This window comes from Symphalangus syndactylus, chromosome 10 (genome assembly GCF_028878055.3).
Source record: "Symphalangus syndactylus isolate Jambi chromosome 10, NHGRI_mSymSyn1-v2.1_pri, whole genome shotgun sequence".
Taxonomy (NCBI): Eukaryota; Metazoa; Chordata; class Mammalia; order Primates; family Hylobatidae; genus Symphalangus; species Symphalangus syndactylus.
Genome location: NC_072432.2, coordinates 38,455,911 through 38,475,800, shown reverse-complemented (window position 1 = coordinate 38,475,800; position 19,890 = coordinate 38,455,911). Strand labels below are relative to the sequence as shown.

The following is a 19,890-nucleotide window of genomic DNA, read 5'->3' as shown; positions in this document are numbered from 1 at the left end:
TTCAGGATGAAACTGTTCCACCTCAGATCATCAGGCATTAGATTCTCATGAGGAGTGTGCAACCTAGATCGCTTCACATGTGCAGTTCCCAGTAGGGTTCAGGCTCCTGAGACTCTAATGCCATCACCGATCTGACAGGAGGCAGAGCTCAGGCAGTAATGCTTGTTCACCCACTGCTCACCTCCTGCTGTGCAGCCTGGTTCCTAACAGGTACCCAGTCTGCAGCCCCAGGATAAGGGACCCCTGCTGTAGAAGATTCAAATACCTTATTTTGGGGAATTATAGCCTCACAGAGCCAAAAAGACCACATACAAATAACATACTACAAAGTAGAGGTTGATAAATAACATAAAAGAAAGCAAGATAAGTGTTTAGGTGGTTCAGAAGGGAAAAAACAATTAACTTAAGCTGGAATTATCATGTAATACTTGACAGAGGAGGTGGTACTTGAACTGCAACTTAATGAGTGGCTGGGATTTCTACCAGCAGAGACAAAGAGAAAGACCGTTTCAGGAAAAAGGAACAGTATGAACTAAGGGACAGAAGTGGAAACTCCTTGAAGAGCAGTAGGTCCAGTTGGACTAGGGCGGCAGTTCTAAAGGTGTGGTCCCCAGACCAGGTGTGTCACCTAAGAACATGCTAGGAATGCACAGTCTCAGGCCCCATCTTGGATCTACTGAATCTGAATCTGCAGGGGTGGAGGTGGAGGTGGCAGCAAGCTGGGTTCTCACAAACCCGTCAGATGATTCTGATGCATGCTAACATGGTAGCATGGGCTGCAGTGAGAGGAATAGCAGGAAGTGAGGCTAGAAAGATAGAATGGGGTCAAATAAAGTGAAGAGGCAGATATATATATATATATATATATATATATATATATATATATATATTATTTAATACTCTGCCTCATTTCAAAAATGAAGTGGAAAATGACAATGTAGGAAATTTGATATTTTATTCAGTAGGCAGTGGATGGGAGGAAAAGGGCTGGGCTCACATAACTAATCAAGCAACAGAGCTGAATTCTGATTGACTCCCAAACAAGCAAGGGAGAAAAGCCCAAGGCAGAGGAGAGTGTGGTGAGGGTGTCACATGTCATTTCTATCATTCCTATTCTCTGCCCTTCATAAACTCATGCCCCTTAGCAGCATAATGTTCAAGGACTCTTTTGGTAAGTCTAGCAGTAGATAGGGAGAACAGTCTCTTGTCTTCCATTAGAGTGAAAAGTTGAGGCTGGGCGTGGTGTGGCTAATGCCTGTAATCTCAGCACTTTGGGAAGCTGAGGCGGGAGGATCACCTGAGGTCAGGAGTTCAAGAAAAGACTGGCCAACATGGCAAAACCCAGTCTTTACTAAATACACAAAAATTAGCCAGGCATCGTGGCAGACACCTATAATCCCAGCTACTCAGTAGGCTGAGGCCAGAGAATCACTTGAATCCAGGAGGCAGAGGTTGCAGTGAGCTGAGATCATGCCACTGCACTCCAGCCTGGGCGACAGTTGAAAAGAGCACACTCTGCCAAAAGAAACTAGTGATGCTCTTTAAAATTGTCAGTGGTTTCAATGATTACCTAATTCTCAGCTCTTAGAAAGGGTTGATAGTGATGCTAACACCTAAGATCATATTTCCCTTCAACAAGATATTTATTTGTTAAATAATATTAAACACTTCTTTTTCCCTTTTAGGGCCAAAGATTCTGTTAAACACTTTCACGTTGAATATACTGGATATTCATTTAAATTTGGCTTTAATGAATTCTCATCTTTGAAGGATTTTGTCAAGCATTTTGCAAATCAGCCTTTGATTGGAAGTGAGACAGGTAAGCTATGAGCAGACACTTGACTTATGAAATATTGTTTCGGGATGGAGGAGAGACAAGGCAGATTTCAACTAAAGAATGTCATAGTTGTCATTTATATTTCAGCATTATCTTGAGGAGAAAACAATGTACTTTGTATAAAGTAGATATTTTCTCATAATCTGTTACTTACTTAATGGATTGATTTAAAGCACACAATTTCTTTAAAATTGGCTCACCATTTTAAAATAGCATATACAATACACACAAAAAGAACAAAGGTAAAAATGACTTTTTGATTACTCATAATTTCAGGTATAGGCAGTTTGCATATGAGTGAGACCCATAGAAGTAAATTTTGAGCATTTTAAAAACTAAAATTCCCACTTAAATGTTCACAGAGATCACTGAATATTGAAAATATTAACTAAGAAGTGCTCTCCTAAGTTATAAAATTCTGTTTCTATTGTCACGGTTTTTTAAATAAAATTTTAAGCTAGTCTTAACTGTGGCTGGAAAAGTTTGAATTTTCCTGTTTGAATGGTTAGAGAATTAAACCAGAAAAAAGTTCATGTTTAAAGAAAAAAACACAAAAAACAATCTATCTTGGCACTTGAATTATCTAAGATTGAACATCTTGTTTATTTATATTATTTTAATGAAGTAAAATATCATCCCTGTATTTGTGATATAGAATCACAACACTTTTGTCCTAAATAATGATAAATCTTAGTTAATCAGAGACTAGGAAATTCCAAGAAACTGTGGCACAAGAGGAACTCAAGACTTAATAACACAACCAGTTACCATGAGTTTGTACATACATGTTTTCTTGGCAAACTTGCCAGTGGGCTTTCTGTTAACTTCAGTTTGGTGGGAAGAGATGGCATCATTGGCTTCTGTCTTTTCTGCTATTTATGTGGTATGGATAGTCCCTGATGTGACTCACACGGTGTCTAGTATACATGAAGTGCACAGCGGAAACTAGAAAATAGTTGCTCTGCTTTATACTGACCACACCAAGCCTAAGATAGAATAATCCAAACTACAAAGTGAAGCTATAACCTTTTTTTCCTTCTTTCTCCTGGTATAAATTCTCCCAATCAACACGGAAAATTACTTCACCATTTAACAAGCAGTCATTCTCATGAACAAATGGCCAGTGGAGGTGTATTTATTTCCATTGCTACCTTGGCCTTGGCAAGCATTTCAGTTTCTCAAATCCCTTCACTTCAGTCTCCTTTCCTACTTGCATCCAATTCCACACTTGATTTTGTTCAGTTATTGGTCACTGGCCATGGAGAGGAGATTTTTAAAGCCAGGGTTTTGTTTTGTGTACCTCTAATTTTTGTCTTTCATATCCGCCAGGTCCTGGCCTACTGCAGGGCATTTTGGATGAATAAATAAATGAATAAATGGATAACTATGAGTAAGAACTCTTTGTAGTCTTCAAAGCCACTAGAGTTGTCATTTTTCTACTTTCTCTTTTTCCTCTAACCAAAGACAGCTCCCTTCTTTTAAACTCTTCTCCTAGACTCTATTTTCAACTTCTTCGATCATTCCCTGTGCTCCTTCCTGGGCCTTCTCCAAGTTAGGGAAAAGATACATATTCTGCCTACTGGCAGATTTCAAAACATTTAAGATCAAAGTGAAGGCAGTGCTTTCTGGTCGAACCTTTCTGGCACTGATCCAATCATCAGGCAAGAGGATCACCTAAGGATGCTCCAAAATAAAGATGTTTTGATATTGCATTTGGGACAATGATAAGCTTCCTTGTAAATACACTGTTCTGAAGTAAAGAAGCCTTATGATTAATGCATTAGGGATTGTAAGGATTTGTAATCCAGACTTCTACAGTAGTTTCTCTAAAACTCAAACTTGCTGTATTATTATCTTGACTACAATTACCATTTTATTTATTACAATATAACTCAGGAACCTAATATTTTTATCCTCTCCACTGCCTCTCCTCTGTTCTATTCATTACCCAACGAAGAATTTGCTGCTGTTTGAATTCCTGCTTCCGGCCCCTCGTGCCGATGGATATGCACTTGACTTGCTGGCTTCCAGCCCTTGAGTTAGAGTCCACTAGCTTTATTCCTCTTATCTGTCCCAGCCAGATGAAGGGAAAGCCATCAGGGCTAGGAACAACAGGCAAAACCCATGACAGATGAGTGTTCAAATCTTGCCCCTCTGGGAGTAATAGACCTCGGGAAACAAGATAACATGCTCAAGTCATGATGACTTGTAAGCCCAGAAAGTCCTCGAGGTTATGGAGTCAGCACTGCAGACTATAAAGAATGGTGAATGGAAACTGACATGCCACCTTCTAAAAATAGGCCTTTTTCTTCTTGTTCATTTAAGCATGGGCTCCTAGTATTGGCTCCCAGTGATCAGAAGATCTTCAGGTTAATGGTTTCATGTTCACCATCAGATGAAGTACAAATACTTCTTATAGTTTATGTTTGATTAACATCACCAGGAAAAGCATTTGTCCACACAATGGACAAGCCCCTCCCAGGGCTCTCAACTTCAGATTACCAGAATGACAAGGACTAGAATTGGATATTTCAGGCCACTCCTGTCAGCCAGACCCCACCCAGGCCCAGCCTCACCCTGCAGGGCCTAGAGGGTAAGTTTATTAAAGAGTGACTTTCTTATAATACATGTATCTACTGGCACAAGTGGCATTACCTTTGAGGGCAACAGAAATGATATCCAAATAACCAAAACTTTGCACTTTTGCCTTGCAGTTATATATAATGCATTTAGTAGAGTGAAACCCAGAATATTTGATTTTGGGTCATAAGAAAATTTTTGCACTCAAAATAGATAAAAATGTTCACCTAAGGGAATTAATGCTATTTTAAGATATCTTTTTTTTCCTATTCCCTACTCTTTACGCTCTTAGGATTTCTGTTTGCTAATCTGAAAAGCAAGAATTTCCTAAGCAACATCTAAGCCTCTTGCCAGCTTTAAGAGTATGTTATGATAATTTCCCTTTCCCTTGCCATAATCTCTATTTCATCTCTCTAATCTCCATTAAAGTTTGTAAATCTCCATAATTTCTTTTTATCAATACCCATAAACACTCTTAAGATACTTCCAGTTCTCAAAACCTAATAATTTCCCGAATACATGATAGAGATATACAATGTACTCTCTTGCTTTATTTTTCTCAATGGCCCTTTTACCTTCTGACATATATAATTCACTTATTTAAAAAAAAATACCTTTTTTCCCACACTAGTGTGTAAGCTCCATGAAGAAAGGGACTTTTGTCAGCTTTGCTTCCTGCTATGTCCTAGGACCTGAAAAAATAAGTACTAATCATTTCCACAATATGTCATGTTGGATGCCCCATTTCCAATGCCTGCATTGCAGTTTTTTGCATGGCAACATCAAAACTAGCAAACTTTTGACAATTTTAATTTTCAAAGTTTATGAAAACATAATTTGAAATGATGTTTTGATGTTTTATGTTGCATGTATGCTCAGTGATGATTAAATTCAGAATTTGCCTTTCATTTGTGATAGTGTTGCAGGATTTTTCCTTAGTTCAGCTAAAGATTGGGTCCCTTTCCATCCCATGGCCACAAAAATTTAGGCTTGCAGACGGTTCGAAGGGTGAGTGAAACAGGGTTTTATTGGATGAAAAGAAAGAAAAGAGGGAAACAGGGAAGCTAGAGCGCTTCCTGCCCAGCAGTTTGAATTCTATGCTCCTCACAGGAAGAGGAGGGGCTAGGCTCCTCCCCACTGCAAAGGACAGGAACTTCCTAAGGCTTCACCTCAGTGAGCAGGCTGGTTGGAGTTTTTCTGTCTCAATAGTAGGATATCAAATAAAACATATTCATGTCTGTGCATGAACTCTAAACTCAACTCAAATAGACTTGAAAATCTGAGAAACTTTTTTATTAGTATAAATATGTTTGGTCCATTATTAATTTTTTCGTAGCCTCTTGTAATTAGCTAAGTTTCATATATATAGTCTTGAAAATGTAGATGGCATTTATCTTTATGCTTAAATGTCTAAATATGATTAGAACAAAAAAATTACTTTTACCATTACCTTTTGTTTATATTTCAATAATTCTTAACATGAAATTGCCATGTATAATTTATTATATTGTATTGTGACTGTAATCACCTAACTGGCATGAAAAAAAATATAATACAAGTCAAGTTCTATGTTTGTGCTTACCCTTTATAATAATTGGTTCTCAATTTTAAAGATCGCATCTGGTTTTTTTCTAAATGTCAAATCTCCATTTCTCTTTTTGTTTTGATATGGGGATTCCCAATCTTTTGACGACATCTACCGCTATTATTATTTTATTTTGTGACACCACCCAGGTGGTATTTTTAAATAATGTGGTTAAAATTAATTTTAATTTGAGAATTGGGTGGTTCTTCAGAAAACAACTGTGACAACTTAGAATTTTGCCAAACTTCCTTAGTTTATGTTTGCCAAAAATACAAAATGTTCTGTTTATAGATGAGTTTTGTTTGAAAAAGGAAAAAGCAGCTGAGGAAGGGAATTAAGCCAGCATTTTTTAGAGTGTTTGCTAGGTTCCAGGCATTCACCTACATCAACTTATTTCATCCCAACCACCCATAATAATGCATACAACGGTGCTATTTTCAGATGAGGAAATGAAAACTCAGAGGTTTTAAGTCACTTGCCCAAGTTTTCACTGCTGGTAAACATCAGGGCTGAGATTGGAATCTGGGCTAATCTGGTTCTAAAGCACAGATGCTTTCCATGTACCTTGCTATCTTTTGAAACTGGTCCCACAACAACAATACATTGTTGCCATGGTACAGCCTGGCCTTAAATGGATTTGGAAGAATTCAGAGCTGAGATTGGAATCTGGGCTAACCTGGTCCTGAAGCATAGATGCTTTCCATGCACCTTGCTATCTCTTGAAACTGGTCCCACAGCGACACTGCAATACATTGCTGCCATGGCACAGCGTGGCCTTTAATAAATTTGGAAGAATTCCTGCCACAGTAATGTAGTAGAATGATTGTAGGATATGGCAGAGCTGTAACACATGTCTTAGTCCTATCCCTCAGTCTCTTCTTTATCTCTTCTTTAAAGTCTGTATTAATGTGTTTGGTACATGAAGTAAACCTATTGTTCTAAAGAGTGTGAATCAACTTTAGCTTCTGCCTTTGTATTTATTGTTATTCCCATTTTATTTACATGAATTGCTATTTCAGAAATTATACCAGAGGAAACTTTAAAACATAAAAAGACTGAAAAGAAAACATCCCCCCAAATATGCAGGCTCATCTTAGTCATGTGTCTTCAGCAAGGATATCAAACAGCCTATCTAAGTATAACAAGGTAAAATAAAATTTAAAGCTTGAGAGAGAAACTGAAAGAAAGGGAAAATGAAAGGTAAGATCAAATGACAGCAGGAACAAAGTATTTCAAATGAATATTGTACATTTACAGGAAGCAGTACAAGCATTTGGTAACGAAGCTTCTTGATGTTTTTTTCCCCTTATTTGGGCCTGTATGCTTAATTAGATTTACAGGATGTTAGAGTTGAAAGGGAGCTCAAGGACTATTGCATTTTTCCTTTATAAATGAAGAAACTGAGGCCTGGTTAGAAATGGGGAAGAAAAACTCACATCTCCTTTCTCAAGCTGCCTCCTAAAGAATCAATTTCTTCAAACTTTGATTTATACATGTCAACTCTTGCCCACAATACAGCACAGTATTTCACATGCCCTACAGGTTTCCATGGTGACTAGATAGAGGCTGAGAATAATTATGCTATAATGAGTAAACACACGAATTCTAAGTTTCAACTCCAGCCTCTGCCATTTGCCGGCTCTGTGTGTCTCCTCAGGCAAGTTACATAATCTCTCTGAGCTTCAGTTTCATCATCTTATGAAACTTATTAGATGGTAGTAGCTCATACTTTAATGACTTATTGTGAAGATTGAATGAAATTAGGCACACAGGACATTTGGAATGATTCTTAGCGTAGTATAAGTATTCAATAATTATTATTTATATTTAATAAAACCCTTTTATGGTTATTAATTCCATCACATTCTATGCAAAAGCTGTATGTTCCTTGATAAATAATAGTTAGTTTAGGGACAATTGAATTTGCATTTATCAAATGTTTGTGATGTTCCTTTTTTCAAACTTTAATCTAGTTCCATAGTGGACTCATATAAGTGGTAGAATCAAGTGAGCACTCCAAAAAGAGTGACTTGACTTGGATATTTGAACAGAACTTTCTCTTACACCGACTAACTGGTATGTCTCTCCTAGTTCAGTGCACTTCACCCTATGAGACTGGAAATTAAATATTAAAACCCCTTCACATGTAAATAAACAGGGCTTAAAGTCAATTTGCAGAGCAGGTGGCAAAGAAGGAAGGAAAAAGATCTTGAATAACCCTATTCTCTCCCACCAACCCCAATAAATCTACTTCTCATTGGAAGGAGGGGAGAGAGGAACTCATTATGCCAGTTGCAGAGCTTATTTTCTGAACCTGAGGGCAGTAATGAAACACGGATGGACATGATCTGATTTTAATTTAATTCAACAAAATGTTTTGAGTGAAATGGCACTGTGAGCCACTGATAACATAGAAAGATAAATCAGATATTATTCTTGCCTTCAAACACCTTACAGGATAGCTGGGGTACCTAATGAATAAGCACTGACCTCACTGCATAAAATAAATACTCTAAACAAAAGTTTTTCCTTAGGAGTTTTGTGTACCCTGTGCTACACTCTATTTCAGATACCAAACCAATGCCTAAGAAGTGAGACTGTTCTTACTCTCTTTCTGAGTTTCTGCTGGAATACAAGATAAAGGGTCCTTCAATGCAATTTCATATTATTGCATACAGTTATATATGTAACTCTTACACATAATCGTAAGTTAGCATTCAGTCAAAGTAAATGGAAATGCCTGCCTCAGTCCAGCTCTGATCATCTCAAAAGCATACCTCCACTAAGCCTGGCTGAAACCAGGTTTCATGTCAAAGGCAGGAAACAATAGTCACCTTTACATAGTTCAGAAACTGAAGTGAAACTTACAGCCAAGTTTCCAAGGCCTGTGGTTACTGGTCTTCCTCCCTCTTCTTGCTCTGCTACCCCTGCCTCCTGTTGCCTTTTTCTAAATCTCCCAGCTGAGTTCTGGAGTTCATTTGGTCTGAATCTCAGTAACCCAGAGTCCCTTTCTTCCCGAGCTGGGGCACTATCTTGGACCTTGGATGCAAAGTATTAAGAGTCTGTGGTAGCCACAGTAGATAAGTTTGTTTGTTTGTTTGTTTGTTTGTTTGTTTTGAGACAGAGTCTCACTCTGTTGCCAGGCTAGAGTACAGTGGTGCCATCTCGGCTCACTGCAACCTCTGACTCCCTGGTTCAAGCAATACTCCTGCCTCAGCCTCCCGAGTAGCTGGGATTACAGGCATGCGCCACTATGCCTGGCTAATTTTTGTATTTGTAGTAGAGATGGGGTTTCATCATGTTGGCCAGGAAAGTCTTGATCTCCTGACCTCATGATGTACCCCCTTCGCCTCCAAAAGTGCTGGGATTACAGGCATGAGCCACCGCGCCCAGCTGATAAGTTTCTTTTGATTGGAAATGACAGAAACCAACTGTGGCTAGCTGGGTTTTTTTTTTTTGGTCTTGTTTTTGATTTTGTTTTTAAGTGAGTAGGGTACAAGAACAGGAGAACAGGAGCAGAATTTTTTTTTTTTTTTGTGATGGGGTCTCACTCTGTTGCCCAGGCTAGAGTGCAGTGGCACGATCTCAGCTCACTGCAACCTCTGCCTCCCAGGTTCAAGGGATTCTCCTGCCTCAGCCTCACAAGTAGCTGGGACTACAAAAGCATGCCACCATGCCTGGCTAATTTTTTGTATTTTTTTTAGTAAAGACGGGGTTTCACTGTGTTAGCCAGGATGGTCTTTATCTCCTGACCTCGTGATCCACCTGCCTCAGCCTCCCAAAGTGCTGGGATTATAGGCATGAGCCACCGCACCTGGCCCAGGAGCAGAATTTTTTAAAAGGATATTAACAATATACCCTCCCAGAATTTAAGGGCAAGTTGAACAACCAAGAGACAACAAGGAATCTGCTTAGTAATCATGGCAACTCTGAGGCTTTCAGTCAGTTGATGTGTCTGTCTTGATTCAGCTCTGATCGTCTCAGAAGCGTACCTGCACTCAGCCTTTCTGAAACCAGGTTTCATGTCAAAGGCAGGAAACAATAGTCTACTTCATGTAGTTCAGAAATTGAAGTTGGTGGACCTTCTCTCTAGAGAAGCAATTAAGTGGATCCCCAAGAAGTGAATCCAATTAGTGTGACCAGGTCAGGTGTTCGAAGGCCACGCCAGGTCTGGAGGTATTACATGGTTGTAGGGAACCTATCTCTGTATACTGGGAGGTACAATCTCTGCAGAAGGGGAAATCATTAACCCTCACAGCCATGCCAAGAAGTCTGTATATTGGCTCTTCCTTGGGCAAGAATAGTCAGCTAAGGAGAACTATCTTTTAGGACACCAGATTTTTATCAGCATAAGTTGCCGTTTTATAAGTACTTTGTCATCTTCTTCATCTCACAATTTAGTTTAGCCTCATTTGTGGGGTTACTAGTTAAAATCAATCTACAGTCAGTTTTACTCTCCTGATTGACTCAATACCATTTTCCTTTGTTTCACTTTTGTTGAATTAAACTTTAGAGGAGGTTTTCAAAATAGAATTTGGGTTCCTCCAATAGAGATTTGAAAAGCTGTGCCTAAGGTCGTTGTCCTTTCTTGCCTCAGGCCTGGAGAATTGTGGACCTGGGAGGCTGGTTCATCCCAGGCTCTTTCCTGGTTCAAGCCTGCATTACTGTAGCATTCATTCATTAATTCATTCACTCATCTGCCTTCATTATGTCAGAAACTCTATCAGGTGGTAGGGATACAAAGATAAATTTGACCGATATGTGCGCTGAAGAGGCTCACAGAGGTTGGAAATGCACACGTTGGAAAGGCTGTGGCTCTCTAATACCAAGAGGTGAGAGCACTGCAGGCTCAGGTAGCAGCCCAGCCCAGAGATGCTTACCCTGCAGCACAACTGGCCCCGGTGGCTATTTCAACTCCAGGGACTGATACTGTGGTAGCAGGATAATGCCCCCACAAGACGTCCACATGTCTCCCTGGACCTGTGAATATATTGTTACATGGCAAGAGGGAATTAAGTTTGCAGATGGAATTAAGGCAGCTTATCAGATAACTTTGGGGTGGGGAGATTATCCTAGATTGTCTAAGTAAGACCACTGTAATTGACAGGGTCCTCATAAGTAGTAGGGAGCCAGAAGGGGGAGAACCAGAAAGATGGCAGCAGGAGAAGGATCTGACTGTCTGTTACTGGCTTTGAAGACAGAGGAAAATGGCCACAAGTCAAGACATGAGGGAACCTCTCAAAGCGGGAAAATGCAAAGGAATGAATCCTCCCTAGAGCCTCCACTAGGAAAGCAGCCTTGCCAGTTTTAGACTAGTGAGACCCATTTCGAACTTCTGACTTCCAGAACTGTAAGATGATAAATCTGAGTTGTCTTAAGCTGTTATGTTTGTGGCAATTTGCTACAATAGCAATAAAAAATTAGGCCAGACACAGTGGCTCACGCCTGTAATCCCAACACTTTGGGAGGCCGAGGCGGGTGGATCACCTGAGGTCAGGAGTTCGAGACCAGTCTGGCCAACATGACGAAACCCTGTCTCTACTAAAAATACGAAAATTGGCCTGGTGTGATGGTGGATGCCTGTAATCCCAGCTAGTCGGGAGGCAGAGGCAGAAGAATCGCTGGAACCTGGGAGGCAGACGTTGCAGTGAGCTGAGATCATGACATTTTACTCCAGCCTGGGTGACAGAGCAAGACTCCGCCTCAAAAATAAAAAAAAAATTAACACAGGTATTATTATGTGAAGTGTGTGCCTGGTCGTATCAACTAAGTACATCTTTCTGGAGTGTCATTTAAAGCATTGTTTTCGTATTAAGTATTAAATATATGAAGTAGAATGAAAATTAAGCATCAACTTTGAAGATAAAGCATAAGAGTTCAAAATGTATCTAATTTGGGAGCTGCTTTGAACCCAAGGCTTCAGTTCCCCTCTCCTCTTCTGTAAGGTAAAAGTGTTTAAGAGGCACCGATTTAACTATAGTTAATCACAAGTAGTGATTACTAGACTACCACCAATTTTATTCCTAGCAGAATGTTGCATCTAGGTCTTTTTTAAGATTTCAAAATCCATATCCCCAAAGATGCAATCATTCAAATTTTATTTAAGGATTTAAAAATATTCTGTCAAAGAATAATAATATCTAATATGTTATCATTTTCCCACAAACATTTATTTGGTGCCTTCTGAAGGAAGCATAATTATTCTCACTAGTCAGAAAAGGGGCAGAAGCTTGTAATGATTGTCCAAGGCTGATAAGTACTGGATGGTGGTAGTGACAATTGAACCCCGTTCCTCTGCCTGTACATCCAGTGCTGTTTCCAAGGGTCCAGAGTGACTATGAGGCACATCACTGGGAGTGTTTCTCAGGGGTGGGAGCCAGTGCTGAATTTACCATGCATCTGCAATGTGAGCACTGTGTTCACAGAGCCCCTGAGCCTACACAGCAGCTACTCTTGATATAGGTACTGCTGCTTTCATTCTGACTGTAAAACTGTAGCCGGCCCCTTCTCCTCATATGACTGGATCTGTTCTTATGGGAAGATCACATTGACAAAAGAGAGCACAGACAATGTGCAAGAATGGGACCGTTCTGATAATGGCAAAATCCGTTTTTCATTGTGATCCCAATGCTGCAATGCCAATGAGAGGCAGAAAGAGGAAGGGCCAGAGGCTTTCATTCTTCTCTGAGGTCGAGATCAGACACCCTCTTCTGGCTTTTCTCAACAGCTTTTCATTTTACAGCAGCATCTTATCTGGGCCCAAGTATCAAAAGCCACAGTTCTGTTTTTGCAGTCAGACATTTTATGTATTCAAGTATCATAGAAGGGTTTGGTTTTGTGTAGATCTTTTTTTTTTTTTTTTTTTTTTTTTGAGACAGAATCTCTCTCTGTCACCCAGGCTGGAGTGCAGTGGTGCGATCTCGGCTCACTGCAACCCCCGCCTCCTGGGTTCAAGCAATTTCCCTGCCTCAGCCTCCCGAGTAGCTGAGACTACAGGTGCCTGCCACCACGCTCGGCTAATTTATTTTTATTTTTATTTTGTATTTTAGTAGAGATGGGGTTTCACTATGTTGGCCAGGATGCTCTCGATCTCCTGACCTCGTGATTCACCCACCTCGGCCTTCCAAATTGCTGGGATTACAGGTGTGAGCAACCGCTCCTGGCCTGTTTTGTGTAGATTTATCATTAACATTAGGGTGTTTTTTAACCACAGAGGAGATATTTTTCTTTTTCATTTTCTCTGTCTTACTCTAATTCAGGTTCTATACTTTCCAGAATCTTTCAAATCTTTTCAAAGATGGCCTTCCTGATGACCCTTGTAAAATATCACCCTCTCCCAACCCCACCTTTTTAATTCTCTATCCCTTTACCATGTCCTATTCATTTTTTCCATAACACTTCTCACACGTAAAATATTTTTTAAATTTTTTTCTGTCTCCTCTACCTAGAACATAAGCTCCATAAGAGCATTTAAACTCCTTTGTGTGCTGTTGTATTCCCAGTACCTAGACAAGTGCCTGGCTGTTGCGAAGCTCTGTAAATATTTGTTGAATGAATTGCTGAATTCTTTACATCTCTTCCATGTCTGGTACAATCTTAGGCTTGCTATAGAAAAGACCCTAGTAAAATTAAAAGCAAGAAACCATAGCAAGAAGAAAAAAAAAATCCCCTTAAGTTGCCTCTTTTTGTAGTTAGTTTCTAGTTTCTGATTGACTGATTGATTGAGGGAAGGATTTCACGAAGGAAATGTCAGAAACATAGCCTCAGAACTGCTCTGAGCTCTTGGAACAAAGTTCCCCAGCCCCCCATGCCTGGACCCCCTGGGCTGAGCCCTTTTTCTGCCTGGAGGCTCCCCACTCCAGATGGAAGGGGAAGGAGGCAATCACTTGTGAGCACCAGCTTGTTCAGGTCATGTTCACTTAGTAATGCAAAGACTTTGCTTGGTTACTTTCATTAATTGGGTAGTATCAGAGAGTAGGGAGAATGCTCACTTTTTTGAAATCCACTGATTTGTTACACATTTATTCTGAAACTGATAGGAAATGAGGGCAATGAATGGATCTTCCTCTGCCCCAGTGCATTTGTTCAGTCTTGTTCTCATGGCTTTCATAAAGCCTTCCTGGAAAACTTGCAGTAACTACTTAAGATCTAAATCAAATGTCACCTCCTTTACGAAAGCTGTCCTGGATCCTTTAATGGAAAGGTTCTTCAGGCAGTCTGGGGACGATTATCATGCTTTGCTCACATGGCTGCCATTGGTCTCATCACCCTATTCATTTAAACGACCATATCTGTTACCAGTTCAGAGCACAAGGAGGCCAAGGAGCATCTCCATCATGCTTTATATCTCAGTGTCCAGCTTAAGTGCCTTATACATAATTGGTATTTGATAACTGTTGAGAAAATGAGTGAGGGAATATGTGAAAAAAACAAAAGACTTTCCAATCCAGCCACAGTTATCCAGTTAGCATTTGGACCTTCCTTCTGGGAACACTGTTCGATTATATATTTTTCATCTTCATTCAGGCACTCTGATGGTTCTAAAACATCCCTACCCAAGAAAAGTGGAAGAACCCTCCATTTATGAATCTGTCCGGGTTCACACAGCAATGCAGACAGGAAGAACAGAAAATGACCTTGTGCCCACAGCACCTTCTGTAAGTGACCTTCAATGTGACCACAAGCTCTCTCACTGTCTAAAATCAATCAAGTTCAATAAAAGTTAATAAGAGTGTATTTGTTCACATAAAAATTCTAGCTTGGAATATAAAACTTGGAAAGGAATGTAAGATTTGAAGCCTATGACTCAGTTCATCTGGTCCTGGGTAGATCATAAAAATTACAATGCAGCCAGACATGGTGGTTCATGCCTGTAACCCCAACATTTTGGGAGGCCAAGGTAAGAGAATTGCTTGAGCCCAGGAGTTGGAGACCAGCCTGGGCAACATAAACATCTCTACAACAAACTTTTAAAAATATTAGCTGGGCATGGTGGCATGCACCTGTAGTCCCGCCTACTCAGGAGGCTAAGGTGGAAGGATACTTGAGTCAAGGAGGTTGAGGCTGCAGTGAGCTGTGATTGCGCCACTGCACTCCAGTCTGGGTTACAGAGTGAGACCTTGTCTCAAAATGAACAAACGAAAGCAGTGTAATAGTAATAGGATTTTAAATACTTAGAAAATGGAACTTAAATCTCTGTCCTTAGTTAATCAAACAACTTCGTAGTAGAATGAAAAAGAGAAATTTGCATTCACATAGTTTACTAAACTGTTTTCTCCTACAATTTTCTTATATGAAGAAAATATATTTTTTTTAATATTTCAACTATCTATGGATGACAAATATTCTCCACCTTTACTATAAAAACTCAGGGTGTTATTTTTTCTAGCTTTTTTTCCTTTACTGACTGAAGTTTACAGACAGAATACACTTGTGCTTCTTTGCAACATGAGCCATTGTTCAGTTTCAGTGCAATTGGAGCACTCATTGTTTGTCCAAGAGTCCATTTATGTTTGTTCTGTGAACTGTGACTCTGCAGAGGTTCCTCTCCAACACCCTTTTCCCTTCATTATTCTGAAGGCTCTTCTATTTGTTGTCTCTTCCTTGTTTGCTGAATACTCCTGGTATAAGAAACCTCGATTTGGGCAGATGATAAAGAAGATAATACCCAAATAAATATCAAGAACTAATTCTGGATAGTAATCATGTCACTTGAAAAATAATCACTTGAAGATATTCAGCTACAAATTATATTAAAACAAGTGTAACTTTCTATATCTGCAGTACTTTTCTCTACCCTTGACCAGAGAGATCTTTCTTAAAAAGAAGCCTTGCCACGTGACCTCTGCTTTACATCCTTTGATGAAGCCCTTTGTCTTCATGGCCCACCTGGACCCTGCTTACCTCTGTCTTCATCTCATGCCACTCCCACACTCACACTGTGAAACCTGTCTCTCTCGACATTGTGCTCCTTCTCCTCTCCCTACATCGGAAATACTGCCAACACCATTGCTATCTACTCATCCCTCAAGACTGGTATCAGGGATCATTATCTTCCAGGAAGCCTTTCTTCACCCCCACTAGCTTCTTTTACAATGCTCCTCTTCTGTGCTCTAGAGCACCCTCTGCTTGCCTTTATTCTAAAATTACCATGCTGTGGGCTAATTACCTTCACATCTCTCTGCCCTCCCCACCAGCCAGAAACATCTAAGGACATGAATCATTGCTTGTCCTTGCAGCTTTACAGCCTAGCCTGGCTCATGGCACATCTTACATTTTCATTGCGGTGCTACATCTCCTCAGAAATAAAAATCCTGAAAATTGACTGATAAAGTTATTTTGGCTTTGTTAGAAGTGGGGGAGAAGGCATCAGAACTCAGAACTTGAGAAATTTAGGAGTGCAAAACAATAAATAGTCCAAAGGCAGAAAAGACCAAAGAACAAATCAAGATCTACTCTGCAACCAATTCTTGTTTTCCACTTGACCAGTCCCTTCATAATTTCCTCTTTACCCACCCTTACCCTTAATATAGATCACCAGTAACTTCAACATCTCTTTCATTTGCACTGTTAGTTTAACTTCACATTCTCCTCTGCTACACTTCCCCTAAAGATCTCCACTCAAGGTCAAACAAACCATGTCCTACTAAGTGTGTTCTTTATCAGCAATAAAATGCAGATAATACCTAATTTGTGAGATTGGTGTGAGCAGAAGATATAGTATCCTTATGCAGAAATAAACCTCTTTAAAGCACATTCTGGAAACCTTGTTTCTTACCTTCTTTGCTCACTCCAGCTATCAGATGGATTCACCTCTTTTAAAATGGAGTTTTTAAAATAGTGGTGAGTGATTGGTTGACAATGACTTGAACTCACACTATATAATGACAAGCTTATGAAGTTGATTGTACATCACTATGGACAAAAAAACTGTAAAGGTTTCCTAGAGGATCTGAAATGTTTCTCACTACTTCTTATTGGAGAATCATTGGTGACTGGACCAGTATAGCTGCTGGGGAAAGAGTTCTGGTCTGATCAGAATGCTCTTGTCCCTTATTGAACACAAGTTCTAAGCCTTCATTTGCTACCCCAAATGGTTGCATGATGCTGCACCTCCATCTCCAGCCTGAAAGCCCTGAGGGTTTTCAAACTTCTGCATTTTCTTTTTGGGATGTAGTTCTTGCTCAAGGTCTAGCAGTGGAGGAAGAGAATTAAAAGAACTTCTTGTTTGAAGCAAAAGTGAAAGATGCCCCACTGCCCAGAAATGCAGATGACTAAGTAAAACTGTTTAACATCTTTTAGTAACTGCATTTGGGGAAATTGCTATTTATGTCTTATAAACAGCATAACATTGAGTTCCCATGATAGGATTAAATTTAATTAATTCATTTATTAAACAAACTTTTTTTTTAAAAGTGCTTCCAATACACTCAGAACTGTTTTAAGCACTGGGAGTTTGGCAGTGATTTTGACAAAGGTCCTCCTCCCCTCACTGAGCTCACATTCTAGTAAAGATCACAGACAATAATCAATGCAGTAATCTAATACCAGACAGTAATACGTCATGAAAAGAAAAGTAGGATAAGGGGAGAAGAGGGAAGCAGGGGAGGCCTCTGTGAGGAGGAACCATTGGTAAGAGATTTCACTGAAGGGAAGGAGTGACTCACGTCAAGATGTGGAAAGAGTGCTGCAGGCAGAGGAAACAGTACAAAAGCCCTGGAGTGGGAACAAAATTGAGGTGCTTCAAAGGCTAGAAAGGTAGAATTACGGGATGAAGTGAGCTAGAGGAAAAGTTGTAAGGGTGAGATTACTGAGGTAATGAGGGATCAGATCACATAAGGTAATGGAGTTTTCAAAGAGCAGCACCTCCCAGCTGAGCATTTAAAAATATGAGTGTTTCTGTTGGTGCAATGCTTTGCGGCACTACTATCATGAGTGAGTGTCAAGAGCCATGAAGAGTCTGACTTTACTCTGCTTGCAAGCTAACAAGTTGGCCTGCTGCAGTTTCATGGATGCTGATGGATGACACAGGACTTCTAGGTAAGAGTTGAAAAATAGCTTGCTATTCACAGGAAGAGCAACAGCCAGGATATCAGTATTTGTGCTAGTTCCCTGTGCTGAGCCGAAGTTCCCAAAGGGCAACATTGAAAGGGCCAGGTGATATCCACAATGGGTTGCCCTACAGGAGAGGAACCCTGAGCCTCAGGAACCCAAATCTTTTCTAATGATCAGTAGACATGTCTTTTGCTCTGAAGGGAAATATTTCTCTATTCCAAGGTTGCTTGTATAAGCATACTTTAAATACCAGTCTGCAACAAAGAACTGTTAATACCTTGCTCATAAGACATTTGGAAACTTGACAAGAGACCCGAGGAGAATTATTTCCCAACAGTGATCAGGGGCTAACTACTCTTCAAAGAGTGGTAGAGAATTATCTTGCCCAAAATCTCAGTAGTACCTTTTGTACATAACATGAAAATTCTTTACCTTCTGAGCTTGTTTAAAAAAAATTCTTGCAGATGGATTGAATGTGATACATGAAAGAAAGAGTAGCAGAGTCATGGCAGAGAAGCCCTGCTATTTACTTAGAAGGCTAACTCTGCAGGAGGGGTGGGTTGAGGGGATGAGAAAGAAGAGCTCTATTCTGGACATGTTAAATGTGAACTACCAGTTAGTTGGCTTGGTAGAGATTGAGATTAATACAGTTCAAGTTCCTGACATAATATGTCCTATCTAAAATGTTAGTTTCCTTAGCTTCCCTTTTGTGGTATTTGACATTTTTAACAACTCCCTCCTTCTAAAAATTCTGTTTCCTTAGCTTTGGCAACATCTTTCTCTCTTTATTCTGTAATCTTTGACACATTTTATAGTTCCTCTTCTTGGACACTTTCCTTGCATGTTGCTCTTTTCCAGTATTTTGTTTTTGAAACTCTTCTCAGGTTTAACATTTTGTTGTTTATCCTTTCAGTCTTTCACTTGGAAAAAAAAATGTATATATATACATATAAACACACACACACACACACACACATACATAAAATAATGAGCTCTTCATTGTAGAGTTGTAATATTCTTGTTTAATTAACTATATATTTAAAATTTTTTCAAGTAATTACTTAGTTTTCTAAAACACCATTAAACAAATTCCGTAATTTTCCATTATTTGAGTATATAAATTTATTCAGTTAATCCGCTATTATGTTTTAACATGCTTTTTATTTGAAATAATGTCAAAGTTACAGAATAATTGCTAGAATAGTACACAGAACTTGGTTTTCCCCAAACCATTTGAGAGTAAATTGCCTACATGATGCCCCGTCACCCTGAATATTTCAGTGTGTGTTTCCAAAAATAAGGGCATTTGCCTACGTGACCACATAGAGCCTTTCAAACTAGAAAATTAACATTGAGGCTGTGCCACTGTTTCATCCACAGATCTCATTCAAGCTTCACTAGTTTCCTCAGTAAGGTCCTTCAGAGTAAAAGGATCCAGTCCTCAAGCACAAGTTGCACTTATCTGTCCTGTCTCTGGAATATTCTTCACTTTGGAACACTTCCTCAGTTTTTCCTTAATTTCCTGACTTTGACACATCTGAAACTTAAAGGCCAGTTATTTTGTAAATTGTTTCCCAACTTTGGTTTATATGATATTGAATCATGATTAGATACAGGTTTTTTCATGTTGAGTACAAATACCACAAAAGTGATGCTGTGTTTGCACTTCTCACTGCATCTTCTCAGATGGAACACAATTGCAGTCTGTCGCATTATGGTGTGTTTGATTACTTAAGTGGTGTCTGCCAGGTTTCTTCACTCTAAAGTCACCATATTCCCTTTGTTATTAAAAAATATTTGGGGTGAGGTTATTTGAGACTATAAGAATATTCTG

At 39.5% G+C, this 19,890-nt stretch overlaps 1 protein-coding gene across 3 annotated transcripts in view; it reads left to right on the top strand.

The window, feature by feature from the left end:
* The window catches only part of DAPP1 (dual adaptor of phosphotyrosine and 3-phosphoinositides 1), a 57,832-nt gene that overhangs the window by 23,925 nt on the left and 14,017 nt on the right, over positions 1–19,890 (top strand). For all 3 annotated transcript variants that reach the window (XM_063610199.1, XM_055296921.2, XM_055296922.2), the window contains exons 3-4: positions 1,686–1,819; positions 14,529–14,659. In XM_063610199.1, the coding sequence (XP_063466269.1) occupies positions 1,686–1,819; positions 14,529–14,659 (265 nt within the window). The remainder of the gene's footprint in view (positions 1–1,685; positions 1,820–14,528; positions 14,660–19,890) is intronic.